Source organism: Seriola dumerili, unplaced genomic scaffold (assembly GCF_002260705.1).
Source record: "Seriola dumerili isolate Sdu_G_001 unplaced genomic scaffold, Sdu_1.0 BDQW01000291.1, whole genome shotgun sequence".
NCBI lineage: Eukaryota > Metazoa > Chordata > Actinopteri > Carangiformes > Carangidae > Seriola > Seriola dumerili.
Genome location: NW_019174546.1, coordinates 2,755,741 through 2,774,335, shown reverse-complemented (window position 1 = coordinate 2,774,335; position 18,595 = coordinate 2,755,741). Strand labels below are relative to the sequence as shown.

General features: G+C 38.7%; 3 protein-coding genes across 4 annotated transcripts; 2 read left to right on the top strand and 1 right to left on the bottom strand.

Moving 5' to 3' along the window:
• Positions 1-633: 633 nt before the first annotated feature.
• On the top strand, positions 634-4,126 carry LOC111231003 (ras-related protein Rab-8A-like). Its single transcript, XM_022757933.1, has 8 exons — positions 634-803; positions 1,386-1,446; positions 1,960-2,020; positions 2,128-2,205; positions 2,319-2,408; positions 2,506-2,571; positions 2,658-2,708; positions 2,957-4,126. Exons 1-8 carry the CDS (start codon positions 680-682, stop codon positions 3,044-3,046), a joined length of 621 nt encoding a protein of 206 aa, XP_022613654.1. The 5' UTR covers positions 634-679; the 3' UTR covers positions 3,047-4,126.
• A 2,369-nt stretch (positions 4,127-6,495) lies between these two features.
• On the bottom strand, positions 6,496-10,436 carry cib3 (calcium and integrin binding family member 3). Of its 2 annotated transcripts, XM_022757934.1 has the most exons (6): positions 10,386-10,436; positions 9,655-9,689; positions 9,135-9,246; positions 8,487-8,634; positions 6,706-6,901; positions 6,496-6,517 (listed from the first exon to the last, which is right to left on the bottom strand). In XM_022757934.1, the coding sequence occupies exons 1-6, from the start codon at positions 10,434-10,436 to the stop codon at positions 6,496-6,498; spliced, it is 564 nt and encodes a 187-aa protein (XP_022613655.1). The 2 variants fall into 2 exon arrangements, with proteins under 2 accessions (XP_022613655.1, XP_022613656.1); XM_022757935.1 differs by lacking the exons at positions 9,135-9,246; positions 9,655-9,689.
• A 1,439-nt stretch (positions 10,437-11,875) lies between these two features.
• On the top strand, positions 11,876-17,475 carry LOC111230991 (excitatory amino acid transporter 1-like). The gene is made up of 8 exons (XM_022757912.1): positions 11,876-11,907; positions 12,363-12,552; positions 14,477-14,614; positions 14,715-14,922; positions 15,725-15,958; positions 16,116-16,310; positions 16,909-17,043; positions 17,316-17,475. The coding sequence occupies exons 2-8, from the start codon at positions 12,375-12,377 to the stop codon at positions 17,452-17,454; spliced, it is 1,227 nt and encodes a 408-aa protein (XP_022613633.1). The 5' UTR covers positions 11,876-11,907; positions 12,363-12,374; the 3' UTR covers positions 17,455-17,475.
• Positions 17,476-18,595: the final 1,120 nt, after the last annotated feature.

The window sequence follows — 18,595 nt, the reverse complement described above, 5'->3', positions numbered from 1 at the left end:
GCTAAATGAGAAATTATGATTACAACATTCATGATTTTCTTATTTTTGGTTTCTTCTTCACACACGAGCACCCCACAGGAAAGGGAATCAAGGAGTGAATAATTGCTAATCCATAGTTACTACATAATAACTTAACCGTCTCCATGACAACTGAGCAACTCCACAGCTGCTGAGGAATGCCATGTAGTGTGGTTGAAAGCTTTGGACCTTATGTTATGAAATCTTGTGTCTTGTGGCTTAAGTTTTAGCTATGTGTACCGGTCTAATAAACCACCAAATGAGTGTATATGCATGTACTGTCAAGTAGTAAATTTATAATTATGCATCATATTTTATACGTTAGTTAAGAATTGAAAGCTGCATAGTAACTACTAATTATAACTGTATACTAGTAGCTATAGTACAAGTGTACAAGTAAAGTGGCATAAAATTAAAATATTCAAATACAAGTCTTTCAAAATTGTAGTAACTTGGGCTAATTGACTAAACCAGCTTTTAACTTTGCACCATTGTTAGTAGTAAGTTCATTGTTGGTTGGTTTACAGGGGTTATTGAGAAAACGCCCACTGGTCCCAGTCAGAGATAAAACAGCAGGTGGATTCCGCGCCAGCAGGGGGCGTCGTTTCTATACATTCACATCGCTGCTTCGCCGGGCGGGATTTCCGCAATAATATCAAGTATGGCGAAGACATACGACTATTTGTTTAAATTACTGTTAATCGGCGACTCTGGTGTCGGGAAGACCTGTGTCCTGTTCAGGTTTTCAGAGGACGCCTTCAACTCAACGTTTATCTCAACTATTGGTGAGGTTTTGATGATGTAAAATGTGTCTTTCTGTCTGTTTACAATACGTCAATGGTCTGTCTCCGAGGCGCCGTCTACTTGCTGCAATGCTTGCTCTGCTGGAAGTAGTTGCTCTTTGTCATTAGGTTAATAAAGAATGTTATTATTTTAAATTGCATGCTATCAGTATAATTTACTGGTTAATGGGAGATGGCAAGGGTTAACACTGTTTGCTGTGTGTTTCGTATGAGGTCAATGTAAATGCAAAGATGGTTTCGTTTTGTTATATTCTTATGCCGGGTGGCTCTCCTGCAAGCTAACAAATAGCTCTAACGTTAGCTATTAGGGCCCGTCTACATTCTGGCACACACCGGAAAGCCTGTTATATAGCACGCAATAGATGAATAATTTAAGCATTATAAAAGCGCCGTTATTCTTTTCTGCACATATTCCTGCAGTGACAAGAGGCCAAGCTCCTAGTTCAGTTTATTCCCAGTTCTTAAGCGTATTTTTTTGTGTCACAGCAGTGTCTGCCAATGTTTGACAGCTATACCATGCTAGCGAGCTAACGTTATGATTGACATCCGTCTTTATCCCTCCAGGCATTGATTTCAAGATTAGGACAATAGAGCTTGACGGCAAGAAGATAAAGTTACAGATATGGTGAGTTAATTCCTCTGATGCTCGACATGTGACATGGTGGGAGTGTTTTGTCAATTTTTTAGCATTTTAGTCAACATTAGATTGCCTAGCGCGTCCACATGTCCTTTTGCAATCTTGAAAATATGAATTCTCTACCTATTGAAAAGTCATATGTTAATTGTTTTAAAATCGTTGTTCAAGTTTTGAATTGTAATTTTAACGACCTTTTTATCACTCTCTGTGTAGATTCTGTCTTCAAAGGCAAAATACTAGGTTTAAAGCTCATAAAATTCATCAATCTAATCGCAGCCCCTGCACTTTACTCTTATATTCATAGCTTCCTCCTATACCGTTGGGTTTGAAAAAGCCAATGTTAGATAAACCAATCTCCCCAGACCTCTTGATAAGTTATTGTCATACTTAGGTGCAGTGCAGAAGTGATTGACACCTTCCCCCTTGATTTGTCCACACATTTGAGATGTTGTTCTCAAACTTAATGATACCTGAAACTTTGCAATTGTGGTGTTATCTCAGGGATACCGCTGGCCAGGAGCGCTTCCGAACAATCACGACAGCTTACTACAGGGGAGCAATGGTGGGTATCTTTTATGGACAGACAGACAAATGTAGCATAAATCCACTTTCTGAGGAAGCAACAGAGCTCAATTTATCTCAACGCATTTGTGTTACTGTTCTTTACAGGGCATCATGCTTGTCTACGACATCACCAACGAGAAGTCTTTTGATAATATCAAGAACTGGATAAGGAACATAGAGGAGGTATTTACTGGCCCAAACATAACCTCCTTTTATGTGCTTACTACCTCTTCAAATATCTGATTGGCACCATGTAGCATGCTGTCTCTATTAAATTGCTCTTCTTTTTAATCAAGCATGCATCATCTGATGTTGAGAAGATGGTCCTTGGCAACAAGTGTGACATCAACGACAAGCGGCAGGTGTCCAAAGAGAGAGGGGAGAAGGTGAGAAGTTTGTTGAGTTTAATTGGGTAGAAGATACCAGTATAACACGAAAAAACATATGACCAGACTTTTGTAATTCCCTCCCATTTTCTTTCAGCTTGCATTAGAGTATGGAATCAAGTTCATGGAGACCAGTGCAAAGGCCAACATCAATGTGGAAAATGTAAGTAGCCATTCTCCCTTGAGTTACAATGTGCTTAAAAGTTACATCACAAATGTGACAACGTGTATATTTGTTCTGATTCGCAGGCATTTTTGACACTCGCCAGAGACATCAAATCAAAAATGGACACAAAATTGGTAAGATGAATTATTTGATAATTCAGTATTTCATATTGTGAAAAAATTATATCTTTTAATGAGTATGTTTCAGCAGCTCGTAAATATTGTATCGTATGATTTTCTTTATATTCCAAACTTTTAATGCCTTTGGAAAATATAAGCGAAGATATATGAAAAGAAAGCTGATGAATTGTAAGAAAGCAGTGGCTGAGCCACATAGTTCTACTTGACAAGCCGTGACCTGTGTGTTTGTTGTTTTGCTGCAGGAGGGCAACACGCCGCAGGGGAGCAGTCATGGAGTCAAGATCTCAGAGCCTCAGAAAAAGACCAGCTTCTTCCGCTGTGGCTTACTCTAAAGGAATGAGGCCTTCATCACTGGCTGCCAGCTGGCTGGACATAAATGGACTGTGCTTACTCTTAGCACTACCCCCCTATCCCTCTTTCTACCCAACCATGGCCTGTCCTCCCAGTCCACACAAACCATTATAGTCCCAGTAAGTGGAGGACTTCCCCTCCTCTTCCTCTTCTGAAAGCTTCCAGTGGTGCATCTCTTCCATTTTTAAGGAGATCTGTTGTCTTCATGAGTCAGACCACTTGACTGGTGGAGGACTTAACCCGGAGCATTGTCCAGGTGTTCCATATCACACAAAAAACAGGCTCTTTCTTTCCATATTAGTCTCTGTGTTCTACACGCTCATATTTCATACAGCCGGTAGCACAACCAAGAATGAGAAATCATTTAATTACTGTCAAGGTTTTGGGATTATAAGTACAAATGTGATATTTAGATCTATTTTTATTGGTGCTTTTTTCCCTTTTTATGTGATAAATCTCATCCAGAGACTGATAGGCTTGAACTCCACTGAAACAGAGCTGCACAGGCTTTCTTTTCATTTCAGCAGTTGAGAACCATATCGAGCAAAATGCGGTCAAGGATCAGGGAGAAAATGTTTTGAAGGTTTTTCTGTTAGAATTTTGCTCTTTTGTTTGCATGCGGTTCTCGACAGTCAGTTGATGCGACACACTGCCTCCAACTCTGCAGCCTCTCTGCAAAAGCTCTTAAGTGCTTGAAAGCAGTTTGTCAACACAGAACCAGCTATCCAGGTGGTGCACTAACCTAAAACAAAGCATTGGGAGTGCAAATGTGCTTACACTGTTTGTACGTACATTATTTATGAATATATTCGGAAGTACTTGTATAATTAGACTAATCCTCCACAGTTAATAAGATAACGGTGGAAACTGTTATTTCAAATTTTGATTGATCAACCACTTATTTTTTTTGATTAATTGATTGTTTGGTCCACAGAATAGTGAAAAATCCTCTGAAAGTTTTCTAGAGGCCAAAGGTCCACACCCCCAAAACATTCAGTTTACTGTTGCAAAGGACAAAGAAAAGCAGCAAATCCTCACATTTGAGGAAGTAGAACTAGCAAATGTTTGGTATTTTTGCTTAAAGAATGATAATTAAGACAATTAATCAATTGTCAGAGGAGTATTTTTAATTTATTTTTTCTCAGTTGATCAATCGTTTGGGCTCTTAATAACATTATTTTAAAGCGTTGCCTTTTAATTTGAGTTGTGTGAAGGTTTTGTAGCAGCTCTGACTCTCACTCAAGCTAAATGACGTCTCTGGTTATTTGATCAGCAATTAAAATCACTTGAGGTTTCACACTGTAAGGCCCTTTCCCCCCTGCTATCCAAGCAGCTCTCCTTGCACTTTACCAGTAACTCGTGTTTTGTGTGTAGTCTGTGCCAAGTGATAGTTTTGCAGTACAGCAATACAATTACTTAGATAAAAACAGTTTTGAGCTAATGAGTCTTGGTAATATCGTGGGCATAATTCCTGAATCTCACTGCACCTTCTTATAAATGAATTGATCTCTTTTGCTATTTCACTGCTAGTGATCCACTGTCCTGGTATTAGTTCACTGAAAAACATTGCCCTAACCTACTTCAACACACACACACACACACACACACACACACACACACACACACACACATACATATACATATATAATTTGTAAGCCTCTGTTTCTATGCTACTGCCCTGCCAAACTGTAGTTTAAAAGTGATATTTCCTTGGCTTACATGAAACCTAAACTGACTTAAACTTAGGTGGTCTCATTAGTATTGTGCATTTTGTTGCACATTTGTGTTTCACTGTGGCCCTATAGTTTGACAACTAGGTGGCACCAGAGGCACAGTATGCATCATAGGTGACCACCCAAACTCTAATCTGAACCAGTATTTTATTAAGATCTCGAGTCACAGTGAACAAACTTGTGTGATGCAAACGTACCCTCGACTCGTATTTACCGTGATGTTGAGTCTCGATCTATTTCCATTGTTCCTCATGTTTCCTTTCTACATTTGTTGCTAGTCTGAAAATCAAGCTCCTGTATGCACAATATCGAGGGGGAATCTGTCTTTGCTTGCCTGCACCTTTTTTTGATAATTTAATAATTTGGGACCTCATGACTACCATGACCATTTGTCTTAACCGCTAATACTCAGTTCTGTCATAGGTGAGCTATGCATTGTGAATCTTGGACCTGTGCATATTTGTGTAATGTAATTTTCAGACATACTTGTAGCCCTGTACAGTTGAATGTATGGGCTTTTTTTGTTGTTTTTATTTTTGTTTTGTTTCAGTCACTGAGCCAAAAAATAGGACATGCTCTGTTTGTAGAAAACTTGATGGCTACATCAGTGCGGGTGAAATCTGACATTATGGAAGGTTAAGTAGGAAGAGTCTGGATGCCGAAATGTGGAGATAGTGCTGTTGTCTCACATGAGTGATACTGTAGCTTTAAAACAGAGACGTAGGGAGCAGACATTTGTGGGACTCAAGCTGAATCATTTTCAGCCAAAATGATACTCCCTCTTTGATTTTGTTTTTGAATCATATCTTTTTCTTAAGACTCCTATCACATGTCATAATATACTGTACATCCCTTTTTACAGCCATATTTTCATTCCATTGATTGTGAAGTACACAGGGAAAATAATACAAGACATTTTAGAAAAAAAGGTGAAAAAAAAAAATTGTAAATATCACATTGAAAAAGAGATCTACTTAAATTGTACTGTACTTTCTAAACCCATATGAAAATGTATCTACAATTTGTAGATATGTGTACTTTTGATTTAATAAAATAAGATGATAAAACTCAGCTTCTTCGTCTTAATTCAGTGTTTTTATTGGCCGGCTGTCAGAGGAAACGACACCGTCTGTTGAACCTGTGCTCTCACAATGGAGCTTGCCTGCTTTCATGACAAATGCCTCTCCCTTTATTGGCCTGCTGTGACCCACTGGAATATTCTGGCATGTGTTTCTTTTATAGTCTGGTGTAACTGAACCCCTTTAGATACCAAACACAAATCTGCTGTTGATGGTCATAACTAATGAGCCTTGTCTTGATGGATTGTCTGATGCCTCCACCTGATGAGGGACTCGCAGTCACACCATGACTGCTGTTATTTCTGCAGCTTCCATAATAAAAGAAAAATCGGATGTGGCAAACCAATCCAAGCTGTTCACATTCATGCTCCCATAAAGTCATACTTTCTCATAGTATTTGCTCTAGATGTTAAATGTGAAAGTCTGTGAGGGTGTTTTTGGTTAGATTTTTCTTTTTTACAAGACGGACACAAACAAGTAAAAATGTAGGCATTCACAAGATGCTATAGTAATTTTTGGTAGAGATGTCAGGATTTCTCTGCTTTCCAGACAATGTGGAGCATTATTAGTCCATCTGTTGGAGCTTTTCAAAATAAGAAATGTACATGTGTCATTTCCTTATATCCTTATGTGGAAGGTGCTGTGAACAGAAATGAGAAAGTTCTGGTTTGATTTCCTCATTAGCAGTCACTGATAAAGTAGCTAAATGCTCATTAGATTACAATCATTTGTACATAACAAAATACAGAATAAATGTATTATGTATTTATGTAGGTGGGTTTTCTCGTCATTATGTCCTTTGGTACATGGTTATCATTGGCTTAATACCTGAGGAAGTCTGGGGCTCGGACAATCATGTGCTGGAAGTCCTCCAGTGACAGACGTCCATCGTTGTCCAGGTCGGCCTCATCTATCACCTTCTCACACACCATCCTCACCTCGTCCTCCGTCAGCTCGTTGCGGGTCAGTTTGTTCAGCGTCTTCTCCAGGTCTGACTTGCAGATAAAGTCATCATTGTTGAAGTCTTGCAGAAAGAAGGAGAGAGGGAGATATATATGTATATAGATGTGAAATGATTTTTGGATTAATCTATTGGTCAAGCAAATATTCTGATAATCAATGAAAGGTTTAAGTTATTTTCTTAGGGGAAAAAAAGGCTAAAATGCACTGGGTTCGGCTTCTCAAATGGATTTCTTTATGATATTTAACTAAACATCTTTAGGCTTTGGACAGTTGGTTCAATTTGAGGTTCTTAATTGACAGATTAATTGATTATGAAAACAGTTAGCTGCAGCGCGACATCCGTCATATATGCCGAATTAATTCTCATTAATGTTACATATCAATAATTATTTTAACAGTATTCAATGTTATGAAATTTGCATCTTACTACTTAGCATCTTCTTAAACTACATTTTTAATGTAACCGCACTTTAGAAGTTGAGTTGACATTTTCCCACTGGGTCATTGGAGAGGTCGTTTCACTCATCTGAGCTCATGCTTCATCATAATGCAACTGTGCTTTTACAGTATGTCACCTTCCTTGATGTTTCTCCTCTATGGGTCTGAATAATTAATGAAAAATTTCCTTGATCCATGACCATGGCGATGTGTATGTGACTTCTGTCATCGTTTGTTAATTAGGGGGGCTCGGCTTTGACAAGCTTGTTGCCTCTATAATCGGCTGTTTAATCATTTATAACAGTCCGTGCACCATCCGTCATGCTTACAGGTCCATAACCCTTCACCGTGCATGCTCTGTCAACATATGGCTGCATCATATTAAAATGCATGATTCACATGTTTCATTTACAGTGGTTCATAGTTAAAATTTGTAGCCGGGATTGAATGATTTTGTTGCACAAACCTGGGGCCCGTAGCTGTATGTGTTAACCCTCACCCTCACCTAACCCTTCTGTTTGGGGACCTGGAGACCCCAGACCCTCATTAACAGCTCAAAACATACCTAACATTGTTTCATCAACCTGATACTTCATGACTTCTCCTAATTTTATGATGATTACTTATAAACGTGATTTTGAACTGATTCCTGTGCAGGAAATGATGTATTACTTATCTTTGACCCCATCTGGTTAAAAACAAGGTAATTTCATGTCTAAATCTGTGATTAGTGTTGACAGCACTTTTAACACAGCACTACCCTCCCGAGCTCTACAGGAGTTTATCTGGAGTTTGACCTCTCTGGATTTTAATTGATCTCAAACATTAGTAAAGTCACCATTTTGGTTAACATACTGGACATTGCTTTGTATGTGAATGATTTTTTGGCAAACAAAATATTTTTTCATGTGTAGCATGTACCATATTTCTTATTCGATGTTATAACAATGCACTCTCACACATACAAGCTCAGTTTGTGGCAAACGGAACGGTTACAGCTGCACTACCTTTCTGCATGTTGAGATTTAAAAATATCAGAAAAAAAGGTATTTAAAGGAAAATATGTGGTTAATTTCAATTAATATTATTGTTTTATTTACATACTGGACTCGTGCATCGAAGAAGTAAATCTCAACAAAACAAAATAAGAAATGGGAATTCATTAATATTGTTAAATAAAAATGTACCACTTCTTCAGATATTTTTACCATAGATTTTGAAAGCGTAGTAGGCCTTGAGGTCACGTGGAGCCATCTCACTCAGGACTGAAAACATGTCCAAGAAGTCGTCCAGTGTCATGTTTCCCTCTCCGTCCTCAGAGAAAACCTCAGCGATCCTCTGACGAAATGGGTTGTCCTGCACAGAGGGGACACCAGGCCTCCTGTTTCAGCCTGACAACCTTTCACTGAGCAATTCAGTGCAGTTAATCATACAGAGACAAGAACTAGTACTTGTTAAGGATTTGATGGCTTCCAGTCATTTTGTGTTTGATTTATTATTACAAGATTGTGCGTTTTATTTTGGCGTGTATCTCATGTTTAGTTTGTATCACAGTTTGGAAGGATGACTGAGGGAAAAATTTACCTTGACAGTCTCACTCTCCCTTTCTCAGGTCATACCAGTGACCGGCGTGTCAGCACTGCCTCTTACCTTCCTGTCATTGTGTAAAGAGCCATATAATTGACCCATTTCCAAAAAGTGAGTCCTCAGGGACCCACCTGCATCCTTCAAGTTTAAAGGAGTCGGGTAACAGATAACCTTTCAAAGAATTCTGTCGATTAGTTGGCCATTAATTATGGATTGGGAACACAGGGAGAGCGAGGGTCTGCAGGGTGTGCGTGGACCAGTGGGTCTACCTTCAGCTCTGGCATGCTGCCAATCAGCTCATATGGTAACTTCACATCTGGGTGGTTGGTGTAGTCAAGGGGAACGAGCTGCGGTGCCAAATCCCGATAGCGGTAGAACAGTCTGGGAAAGGTTAAAAAAATATATAATTTCAATATTGAATGACAAGATATCTTCTATATTATGTAGTTGTGTATTTTTTAAAGGTGAAGTAGTAGTTGAGAAAAGTGTTCAGCTGCAGTCTTTTTTTTTCCTAAGCACTGAAGACATGAAAAAATGAGCTACATTTCCAAACAGTAAAGTTTTGAAAGTGTTCTCCAATAGCAAGATTTGAAATCCCATGTGATCTCAATGGTAGCCTGCCCCACAGTAGGACAGGTCTCCTGATACTGTAGTTTAGAGTTACAGTGTAGTATTGTGCAGAACAGGACAAAATTCAGGTGTGTCAGGTCTGTTACACCAGCAGTGACTCAGGGATAATATGATGTAGCTCTGTTTTGATCAGTGTAAACAAAACAGTCGTATGCTCACCTGAGAATTTCTTTTCTTGTAAAGTATGTACAGTCCTGCAAATACAAACAGATCATGGCAGGAAAGTGCGAAGAACATTATGTAGATGTGCTTGTATAGAGTGGTGCTTAATTATCTGTGTGATGCAGCGAAGGAAGAAGGATTCACATCATTTATCAATACCAGAATTAGAAATACTCAAGCACCAGTAACAGACCTGCGTGTATAATTTTAATAGTAAAGTAAAACTAGGTCAGCACAGACCTTTGGCTACAAAATGTCCGTAAAGTATCAAAAGTACATATCTTGCTGAAAAGTTGTGTAGTAGATATAGATACAAATTTAAATCAAATTGTACTTAAGTACAGTGATGCAGTAAGGTAACTAAGTAGAGTAAATATTCTTAATTACCTTCCACCCCTGGTTTGATATGCATACATTTTACATCATTCAAAATTTTGAATTGATTAAAATATGCCATTAACAGCAAGGTTGTTTGGGAATGTAACAAACAAAATATGAAATCAACAAACACCATCAGGGAAGCTTTGACCTAGTGCATCATCACCCTGAAGGATGCACCACATAAACCTGCATCCTGTTTTTGTCCATAAACAAATGAGTTATAGTCATCTCTTTTGTGTATTTCACCTTGTTTACAGATGCCAGTTGTTCGTATCGATAAGAGAAGCCCCATTTAAAGGGAGGGAGGATAATGGTCTCATTCAGAAAGAAAAAGGATTGACACCAACCTGATAGGCATCTAGCTGCTGTGCTGTAAAGATGGTCTGTTTATTCCCCATGTCTGAGCGCGCAGACACCAAGCCTCAGGTCCATTGCTGCTCCAACATCAAGTGCTTTAGGGTGTGTGGATATGTCAGATATGAAATACTGGGACAAAAGGAAGCCAGAGCCAAAGAGGAGATCAGGTGTCGGGCTGCCACAGGGCCCTTTGGTCCCCTTTATAATGGCAGCATTTCATCGTTTTCTCAATTGTGAATAGCAGCCCCTCTGACAATGAGCAAGGGCTGTCGTCCAGCATCATGCCAAGTGGTATCAACCCCCTTTAGTGCCACTCTATGGCCAACGCCTCAGTCAGCGCTCAGGTTACACTCTTTAGAGACAGGGTTTTGTATTGAGCAAATAAGAGTTTTTCATGGGAGAAAAGGTTATTTTTTTATAGCAGAGAACTTAATTATTGGATATACATTTATAATATTGAAGTACATTTTCATGTTCAGTTTTAGGTGAGGTATTATATATCTCACCTGAAACTGTATTTGAAAAACGTATTCACTTTGCAAAACTAGAGGGGTAAACATGACTTTAGGCACTAAATAACCTGTTTGCCTTTTGTCCTGCGATTATAATTAATAATAGCATATGTACAGTGGCAGTCACATGCATGTATTCCTCCTTTACCTCTCTCTATTCTACTTAATATGAATGGCAAGAAAGACATGAGGCAGTACAATCAGTGGTTTTAATGAAACAAAGAAAGTTTTGCTTTTACTGAATCCTTTACTCAACCCTATGATTCCTATTCTTTAATTCATAATTCCACACTTCCTCATCTCACGATTTATGTCAAATACCAGTGTTGAGTGCCGGTGCAGAGAGGAATGTGTCCTATATGCAGCGAGGTGGAGGGTAAAGGTGAAGAGGTCAAGATGGAGGATGGGCATGCAACACATTTGATACTGACAAAACCTTAATTTTTTATTTGCCATAACCACATTCTCAAGCATTATTAGGATTTTGCAGAATCGTACAACACTGACATTCTTGTCTGGTGATAGGGTGGAATATTCTGACTTCTAAAAAATACCTCAAGCTTTTGATTGTGAGCTTTCAGAAAATATTATACATCTATAAACTAGAAGCAGGATTGTTTGGACAGTGAATTGTGCAGGCAGCTTCAGTCAGAACCATCAGACCTGCAGCAAACACCGTCAAAGTAGGAATGATATTATTTTAAGGGGTCTTGCTGAAATAGTGTGGTTGTCCCTTTTAAAGACTTTTATATTTATAATATATTCAGTCTTTTTGCTAATGTGTGCTTTGCTGCTATTTTGCAAGAGCCTCCTCCTCTAGCCACCTCCACCTGCTTTGCACCTTCTCTGTTTGTTTGCCTCCTGCCTGAGGGGTTTATATTCCTGAATTAATTTTCTTACCAGGATGTGACTTGCAACACGTCCTGAAATATTGCTGCTTTGCCAGATGAGAACTATTCTGCCGCGGTGCTATTTCCAGTTCCAAGTTTAAGCAAATCATGTGAGTAATAGTTGCTTTTTCTTTGACACCCAATATCCAGAGCTTCATGTTGTGGTTGCTGAGTCAAAGATGTATGGGATATGAGAAATATATGTATGAGAAAACTCTTGATAGCCTGTGGGATGGGGAGGAACAGAAACCTAGTTAAACAAAGAGTATTACTTTTGAACTTCGACCGAAACTAGTTGAAGTGGCAAGAGGAAAATATCTGGAACTGTCCAGCTCTTTAAAAGGTTTGAATCAATGATTTCTTTACTGGAGTTCATAGCAAATGAAAAGGGAATTACTCTTTTTTAAGTAATTTGTTTGATATTTACGTGTGCTCTTTTTTAATTACATCTTAAACTGATTTCTGAAGACTTGCTTTGAAAATTGTATCTTCTATTACAAAATATGTTTTGTAATAGATAAATATGTCGAGAACTTGAATATTCTACTTGTCTTTTCTTCTGCAGTCTGTGACAGAGATGCCTCACTGCTCTAAGCTGAGAACCGTGGACAGCACAGACGACCACGATACCCAGACATGCCCAGAGACGTCTGAGGCCTCGGGTTTGGATCCTTTGCCCCAGAATAAATGTAATGTCAAAGCTTTTCTCTGGAGAAATGCTTTTGTGCTTCTCACTGTGGTTGCTATTGTCATAGGTAAGTCATTTTATTAAATATATCATATATATTATATATTAGTATTAATATCAGTCGAGGTTTAACTTTTGTAAAGTAACACTGCCTTTTAATCTCAGTGTTGAATGGATCACAGGTGTAGTGCTGCTGCGGAGTAGTATGAGATTTGACAGAAGTAAACTTAAAAAATGTATTGACTTTGAATAATTACACTTCAAGTCTTACCTCTGCAAGATTTCCAGAGTTGCTCCCAGTTCTGCTGGGAAAAAATATTAATGTCCTTTTAACATTCATATCCAAGTTTTACCTTAATTTGATTTTCCACTCAGATGTTAAAAATATACTTAACAATCTTTTCAAAACTGTAATACTGTTGAAATAATCAAATGCTAAAATATTTGGAGAAGATTGTTTATTTATAATCATAATTATTTAGTCAGTTGCCCCCATTTTCTCTCCAATACTTTTGGTGTCACTGCTGTTTTCGTGCACATTCTAATTCTTCTCGAGTACGTTTCTGAGTCTCGATGGCTTCAACTAGAGGCAGCCGCTTCGGTTGCCGATTTACACAGTCAAATCCAGTCTCAACATCTCGGAAGGCAGGTATTTTCCCTCACTAGCTCTGGATGCCTGTCTTCTTGGGTAAAGAGAGGTTTCCCTCTCATCAGGAATGCAGCTCAGCTCTGCTGCTGTTCGCTGAAAGAGTCATAACCATTACCTTCAACTTGATCTTTAACATCTCTGAATGACACAGGATATGTTGAAATCACCTTCCTGGCAATTTCACTTGCATGTTTCTTCCCTGGTGCAGGGCAGAAGGTGAAGGACAGGAGTCACAACCAGTTGAAGAAATGCCAACATGAAACAAACACTTTAAGTCCCCGGGTCATTTATTGAAATATTATTGGGTTACCAAGGTGTTTGTCTGTGTTACCTGATCTGTTACCTGCTGCTCGCACAGTTTCCTGGTCCAACTGTCAAACCAAGATTGGTATTATCCAAGGGCTTAAATAGAGGGAGGGGACCGGGAATGTACCATCTGTAAACGAGTGCAGGGGGGTTGTTTTTGTTAAGTTCTGCAGACATGCTCTTTTAGGGCCTACTCTAACGAGTTTGCAGTCATGATATTTTTGTGTTAGGATAAGTTGAGTGATGTGCACAGAAATGACTTTGATGTAAACATTGTGTTTATGGGTTGATTGATTGCAATTAACCGTGGTTTTCCTTGTAGGAGGGGCTTCTGGTATAAAGCCAGTGTAGAGGCTGGCCTCTCGAGACTGCAGCTTGGGTCTGGAAGGGCGGCAGGAGTGAGAGCCCCCACAGTCTGGGACCTAGTGTTAATCATTTTTTGTTTCCATGCCATAAGTCTCCCTCTAATTTGAACTGTATGTACTTATTTATTTGTATTTTTTTCATTTTTGTTACATTTATTTCATTCACCATCGCACCACTGCATTTTACACCTGACTGGTGACCACAATTAAAAACAAAGCACCGGATGAAGATTTTTGGATCAGTGACTTCCACCTCTGGGTCAAACCTTACAATTGGAAACAAATATGTGGCTTAAAACCTTTTTTTTTTATGTTCTATCAATTTAACTTCCATCTAGTATGGCCTACATGAAACAGAGCCAGAGCTGGAGGCATCAATCAACGGTCAAGTGCATAGCCTTCTTTCAGAAAGGCCGGTTTTCAGTTTCTTCTGGCCTCTCGCAGCTTGGCAGGGGCTTCAGGATTTTCTTTAGAAGAGTCCTCCTGGAACTGAATGTCCATGTCTTTGCAGTCTCTCACCTCCCTTGATTTCTTCCATACTTGTCTCAATTGTGACAATTTTCAACAATGTTTTTATGTACTGGCTTTACAACAGTTGGTATTTTTTTCTGGATGAAGTCGCCATTTGGACACACTGACATGCTGTACTGTGTTTTTTTTATTTCTTTCAGGGGTCGGCCTGGGTTTCGCTCTGCGATCCACTAACATTACAGAGAGGGAAATTAAATACCTTACCTTTCCTGGAGAGCTGCTGATGAGAATGCTGCAGATGTTGGTGCTTCCTCTCATCATCTCCAGTCTGATCACAGGTTTTCAACTTCATAACAAAACTACCATAACAGGTCCTCGGATATTACATTTAAACAGCCCACATGTACCGCTGCTCCTTATGACTTCTTTTCATTTCAGGCATGTCATCTGTGGACGGGAAGGCTTATGGGAAAATGGGGCTCCACGCTCTTTGCTATTACACAATGACCACCCTCATGGCTGTGTTGACTGGCATCCTCCTAGTTGTTTTTATCCACCCGGGGAAATCACCCAGTCACGTCTCAGTGTCCCCTGGTGGCCAAGCGGAGGCTGTGCAGACTGTGGATGCCTTTCTGGATCTGATCAGGTGTGCATTACAAAGAGTTGTTAGATAGAAGTTTCCAGTCCAAGCTAAATACTTTCTTTCTTTCTTTTTGCTTTGCAGAAACATGTTTCCTCCAAACCTGGTGACAGCTTGTTTCAGAAAGGTGAGCTCTGCAGAGGTCATGTTTTTTTCTTGTTGTATTTTTTTTCATCATGCTACATGTCAACACTGACCATTTTCTTTCTTTCTCTCTGCCTTTTATTCAGTATAAAACAGTTTATTCTAAAAGTAAAAGTCTTGGTGTCGTCAATCTGACTCAGACAAGTGAGTTCAATAAAAGTTCTTTTACCCTTCTTTGTAATCGTGACCACTCAATTATTCATTTTATTTAACATGAGTCGTTATTATCATGACTTGTAACAGCATTACTTGAACCCCTTTAGATGACACAGTACCAATGCCAGGCACTGTAGAAGGAGTCAATATTTTGGGTTTATTGGTCTTCTGCATCGCCTTTGGCCTCATCCTGGGCAGTATGGAGAGTGAGGCGAAACTTGTGAGGGATGTTTTTGACTGTCTTAATAAAGCAATCATGCACTTGATCAGTATTGTCATCTGGTAAGCACAATATGAGGATGTGGATTATAACAATCATGGAATCTTAAAGTTTGATATTTTTACCTTTAATTGTGATTTAAGTCATCCAGTCAATCCCTGAAATTTGTGAAATGCCACAACACAGTGTCAAAATGCATCAGGATTCAAAGTATACACTGACTGTCGCTCCCTGTAGTCATCTGCTGATGCTACATTACCTTCGCTGTATCTCTCCTCTCTCTCACAGGTATTCCCCAGCAGGAATCCTCTTCTTGGTCGGAGGAGAGATTTTGAAGATGAAGGACATTAGAGTTATAGGACGCCAGCTTGCCATGTATATTCTCACTGTAACCACTGGCCTGGCAATTCACAGCTTTTTCACCCTGCCCCTCATCTATTTTATTTTCACACGCAAGAATCCCTTCAGGTTTATGGTTGGTCTCCTCCAGGCTCTCACCACCGCCTTTGGGACTTCATCCAGGTGAGTTGGACTTCCAGGCTTCACTGCTGTTGTACGCCCAGCACCTGCAAGAAAAGATTTGTCTACCAAATTTAAGATGCTGCTGAATTTTGAATAATGATTTGATCGCCAGTAAAAATGTATTGTATATTTTATAAAGGGGATTTTTTTTTCATAGCTCTGCGACTCTACCCATCACCATCCACTGTCTGGAGGAGAATCTCAAAATGGACAAACGGGTGACACGCTTCATGGCGCCTGTAGGGGCCGCCGTGACGATGGATGGTACCGCACTCTATGAGGCAGTAGCCGCTATATTCATAGCCCAGGTTCATTATATGGAACTTGATGTGGGTCAACTCATCATCATCAGGTATGAGCTAATGCATATTTTTAACTGGTTCTATCACTTCACCTAAACTGTAGTATCTTTTGAGGAATTTTACTACTTAAAATGAATTATGTTCAAAACATGCACATGTAGCTAATGGTTAATCAATCAATAACAAATACTGTCAGTTACAAAACATGTACAAATGGCTGATAAATTGATTTGACTAAATTCGACTTTTGATTTTTAGATTTAACAAAAAAATATTGTACCTAATGAATTGCACAACATTAACGTAACCAAGGTGGTGAAAATAAGTTCACAGTACAGGTTCTAAATGTAATATTCAAGTGTCAGACACTCAATATGTTTTATGCTGTTAAAGGCTTTTCAACACATCTTTCTTTTAAAGGACCTAAGTGTCTAACATTCATGATCTCAATTCAATTCAGGCCGGGTTCTAATCACTGCAAATAACAGTAATAATAGAAAATTATATTGATTAATAATATAATATTTCTTTTTTTTTTTAAATTTTGAAACAGCTGAATTGATCACATATTTCCTGTGTATATGCATTTGATCATTATTGCTCGTAAACAATTATGTAATCTAATTATTCTTAATGATGTAATTGCAGTGTAACTGCCACAGTTGCAGCTATTGGGGCAACAGGTATCCCACAGGGCGGTATGGTTTCCATGGCGATAGTGTTGACATCAGTTGGACTGCCCCTTGAAGGCATTTCATTTATCATCGCAGTTGACTGGATGTTGTAAGTGTATGTCTTTCTGTTTGTGTGTGATCAGGGTTTGAGAACTAACCTCTCATGATTATGTGAGCATGACAATGTGACTACAAAAATAGAGTCTTAGAAATGCACTGCCTGTATTGTGCTATACTGTATATGACAGACATGCTTATATATTATTCCTCAGTCAACTGCTTAGATATTTTGGTAAAGGGATAAAACAAATTACCGGAAAATAATGTAAAGTCCTGCTCACGGGTTCCTGGCCTCATAACTTCCTGTATGATTGTGGACAGGGATCGGTTGAGGACGGCCACCAATGTGCTGGGTGACTGTATCGGTGTGGGTGTAGTGCAGCATCTCTCCAGACATGAGCTGCAGGGTCCTGCAGAAGAATGCTTGGTAGAAGAAAAGAGAGAGAGACCTTCTGACTGAGAGGCGGTACCAAGACGCAACCTCGCTTCATGTTCTTCCTGCAGCAAGATATAGTTTTTTCATTTAAGCACAATTAATGTTCAGGAAAATTAATGGTGGCACCCCTGGAGACAGTAACTAAATATACCATTTCTATTCTACAAGGACAAACAAATGAATTGTTCATACCATACCCTATATGATTTAACTGGCTTCATCAAAAATGTTGCAGTAAAAGTAAAAAAAAAATGTAAATATATACCCAGTCAATTTCAGGAACATTTTCACACAGATTTTGGGTGAATAAATTTTAATGAAATGAAATCAGTGTTGAAATCAAGGTTAACAACAGTCCTAAAAACTCATTATGATACAAAACTAACCCTAATACTGAATCATTGTTTTTTTTTTCCTCTTTAGTATCTGCAAGTTGTAGATTTTTTTCAGGAAAAATTTGCAGCTGCTTTCTGATTTATTTTAAATGTATTTATGTAGAAAAGGGAGAATTTACCATTAATCAACATTCAAATAAATGCAAATGTACCCAAAAACCCAAAAGGCAAGTTTTCACCAGAAGCCCCTTTTTGAAGCATTTTATGAGAAACTGCCATGATATTTTAAAGTTGCAGGCTGCAGGAATAAATGTAATTGTGATTTGTTTTGGTGATGCTGTTTTGGAAGGAATACACACCCTGTGTGTGTATGCTCATGTCAACATGAAGTTGTTGTGAAGTTCCTTGTAAATGATAATATAAGTGCAGCATAGATTTTTGAGATTCGTGATTTTGTTTGAAATGGGCAGGTAACATTTTTTTTCTGAATCGAATTATTGCAGATAGAAACTTTAAGTAGTCAGTGGAGAAGATTATACGTATTCTTCCAAATGTTTTGTAGAAACACTGCAGGGATTGAACAACACTGGTCTAGCAAGCTCGGTTAATTCCTGTTTTTGCAGGATTGCAAGTTGATGGAGGCACAAGTTTCACAAAATGTTTTACCAATATCAGCCTCGATATCCAAAACATCTTGCGCTAATAATGTTACATTTTTGAGTGAAAGCTGCTTTCCAAATAAATTCACACTGTAACCTTTTGTTTAGGCCATTTATTCTGACTGCATATTCATTCACAACAGAAAACATAAAATATACACATTTACACCT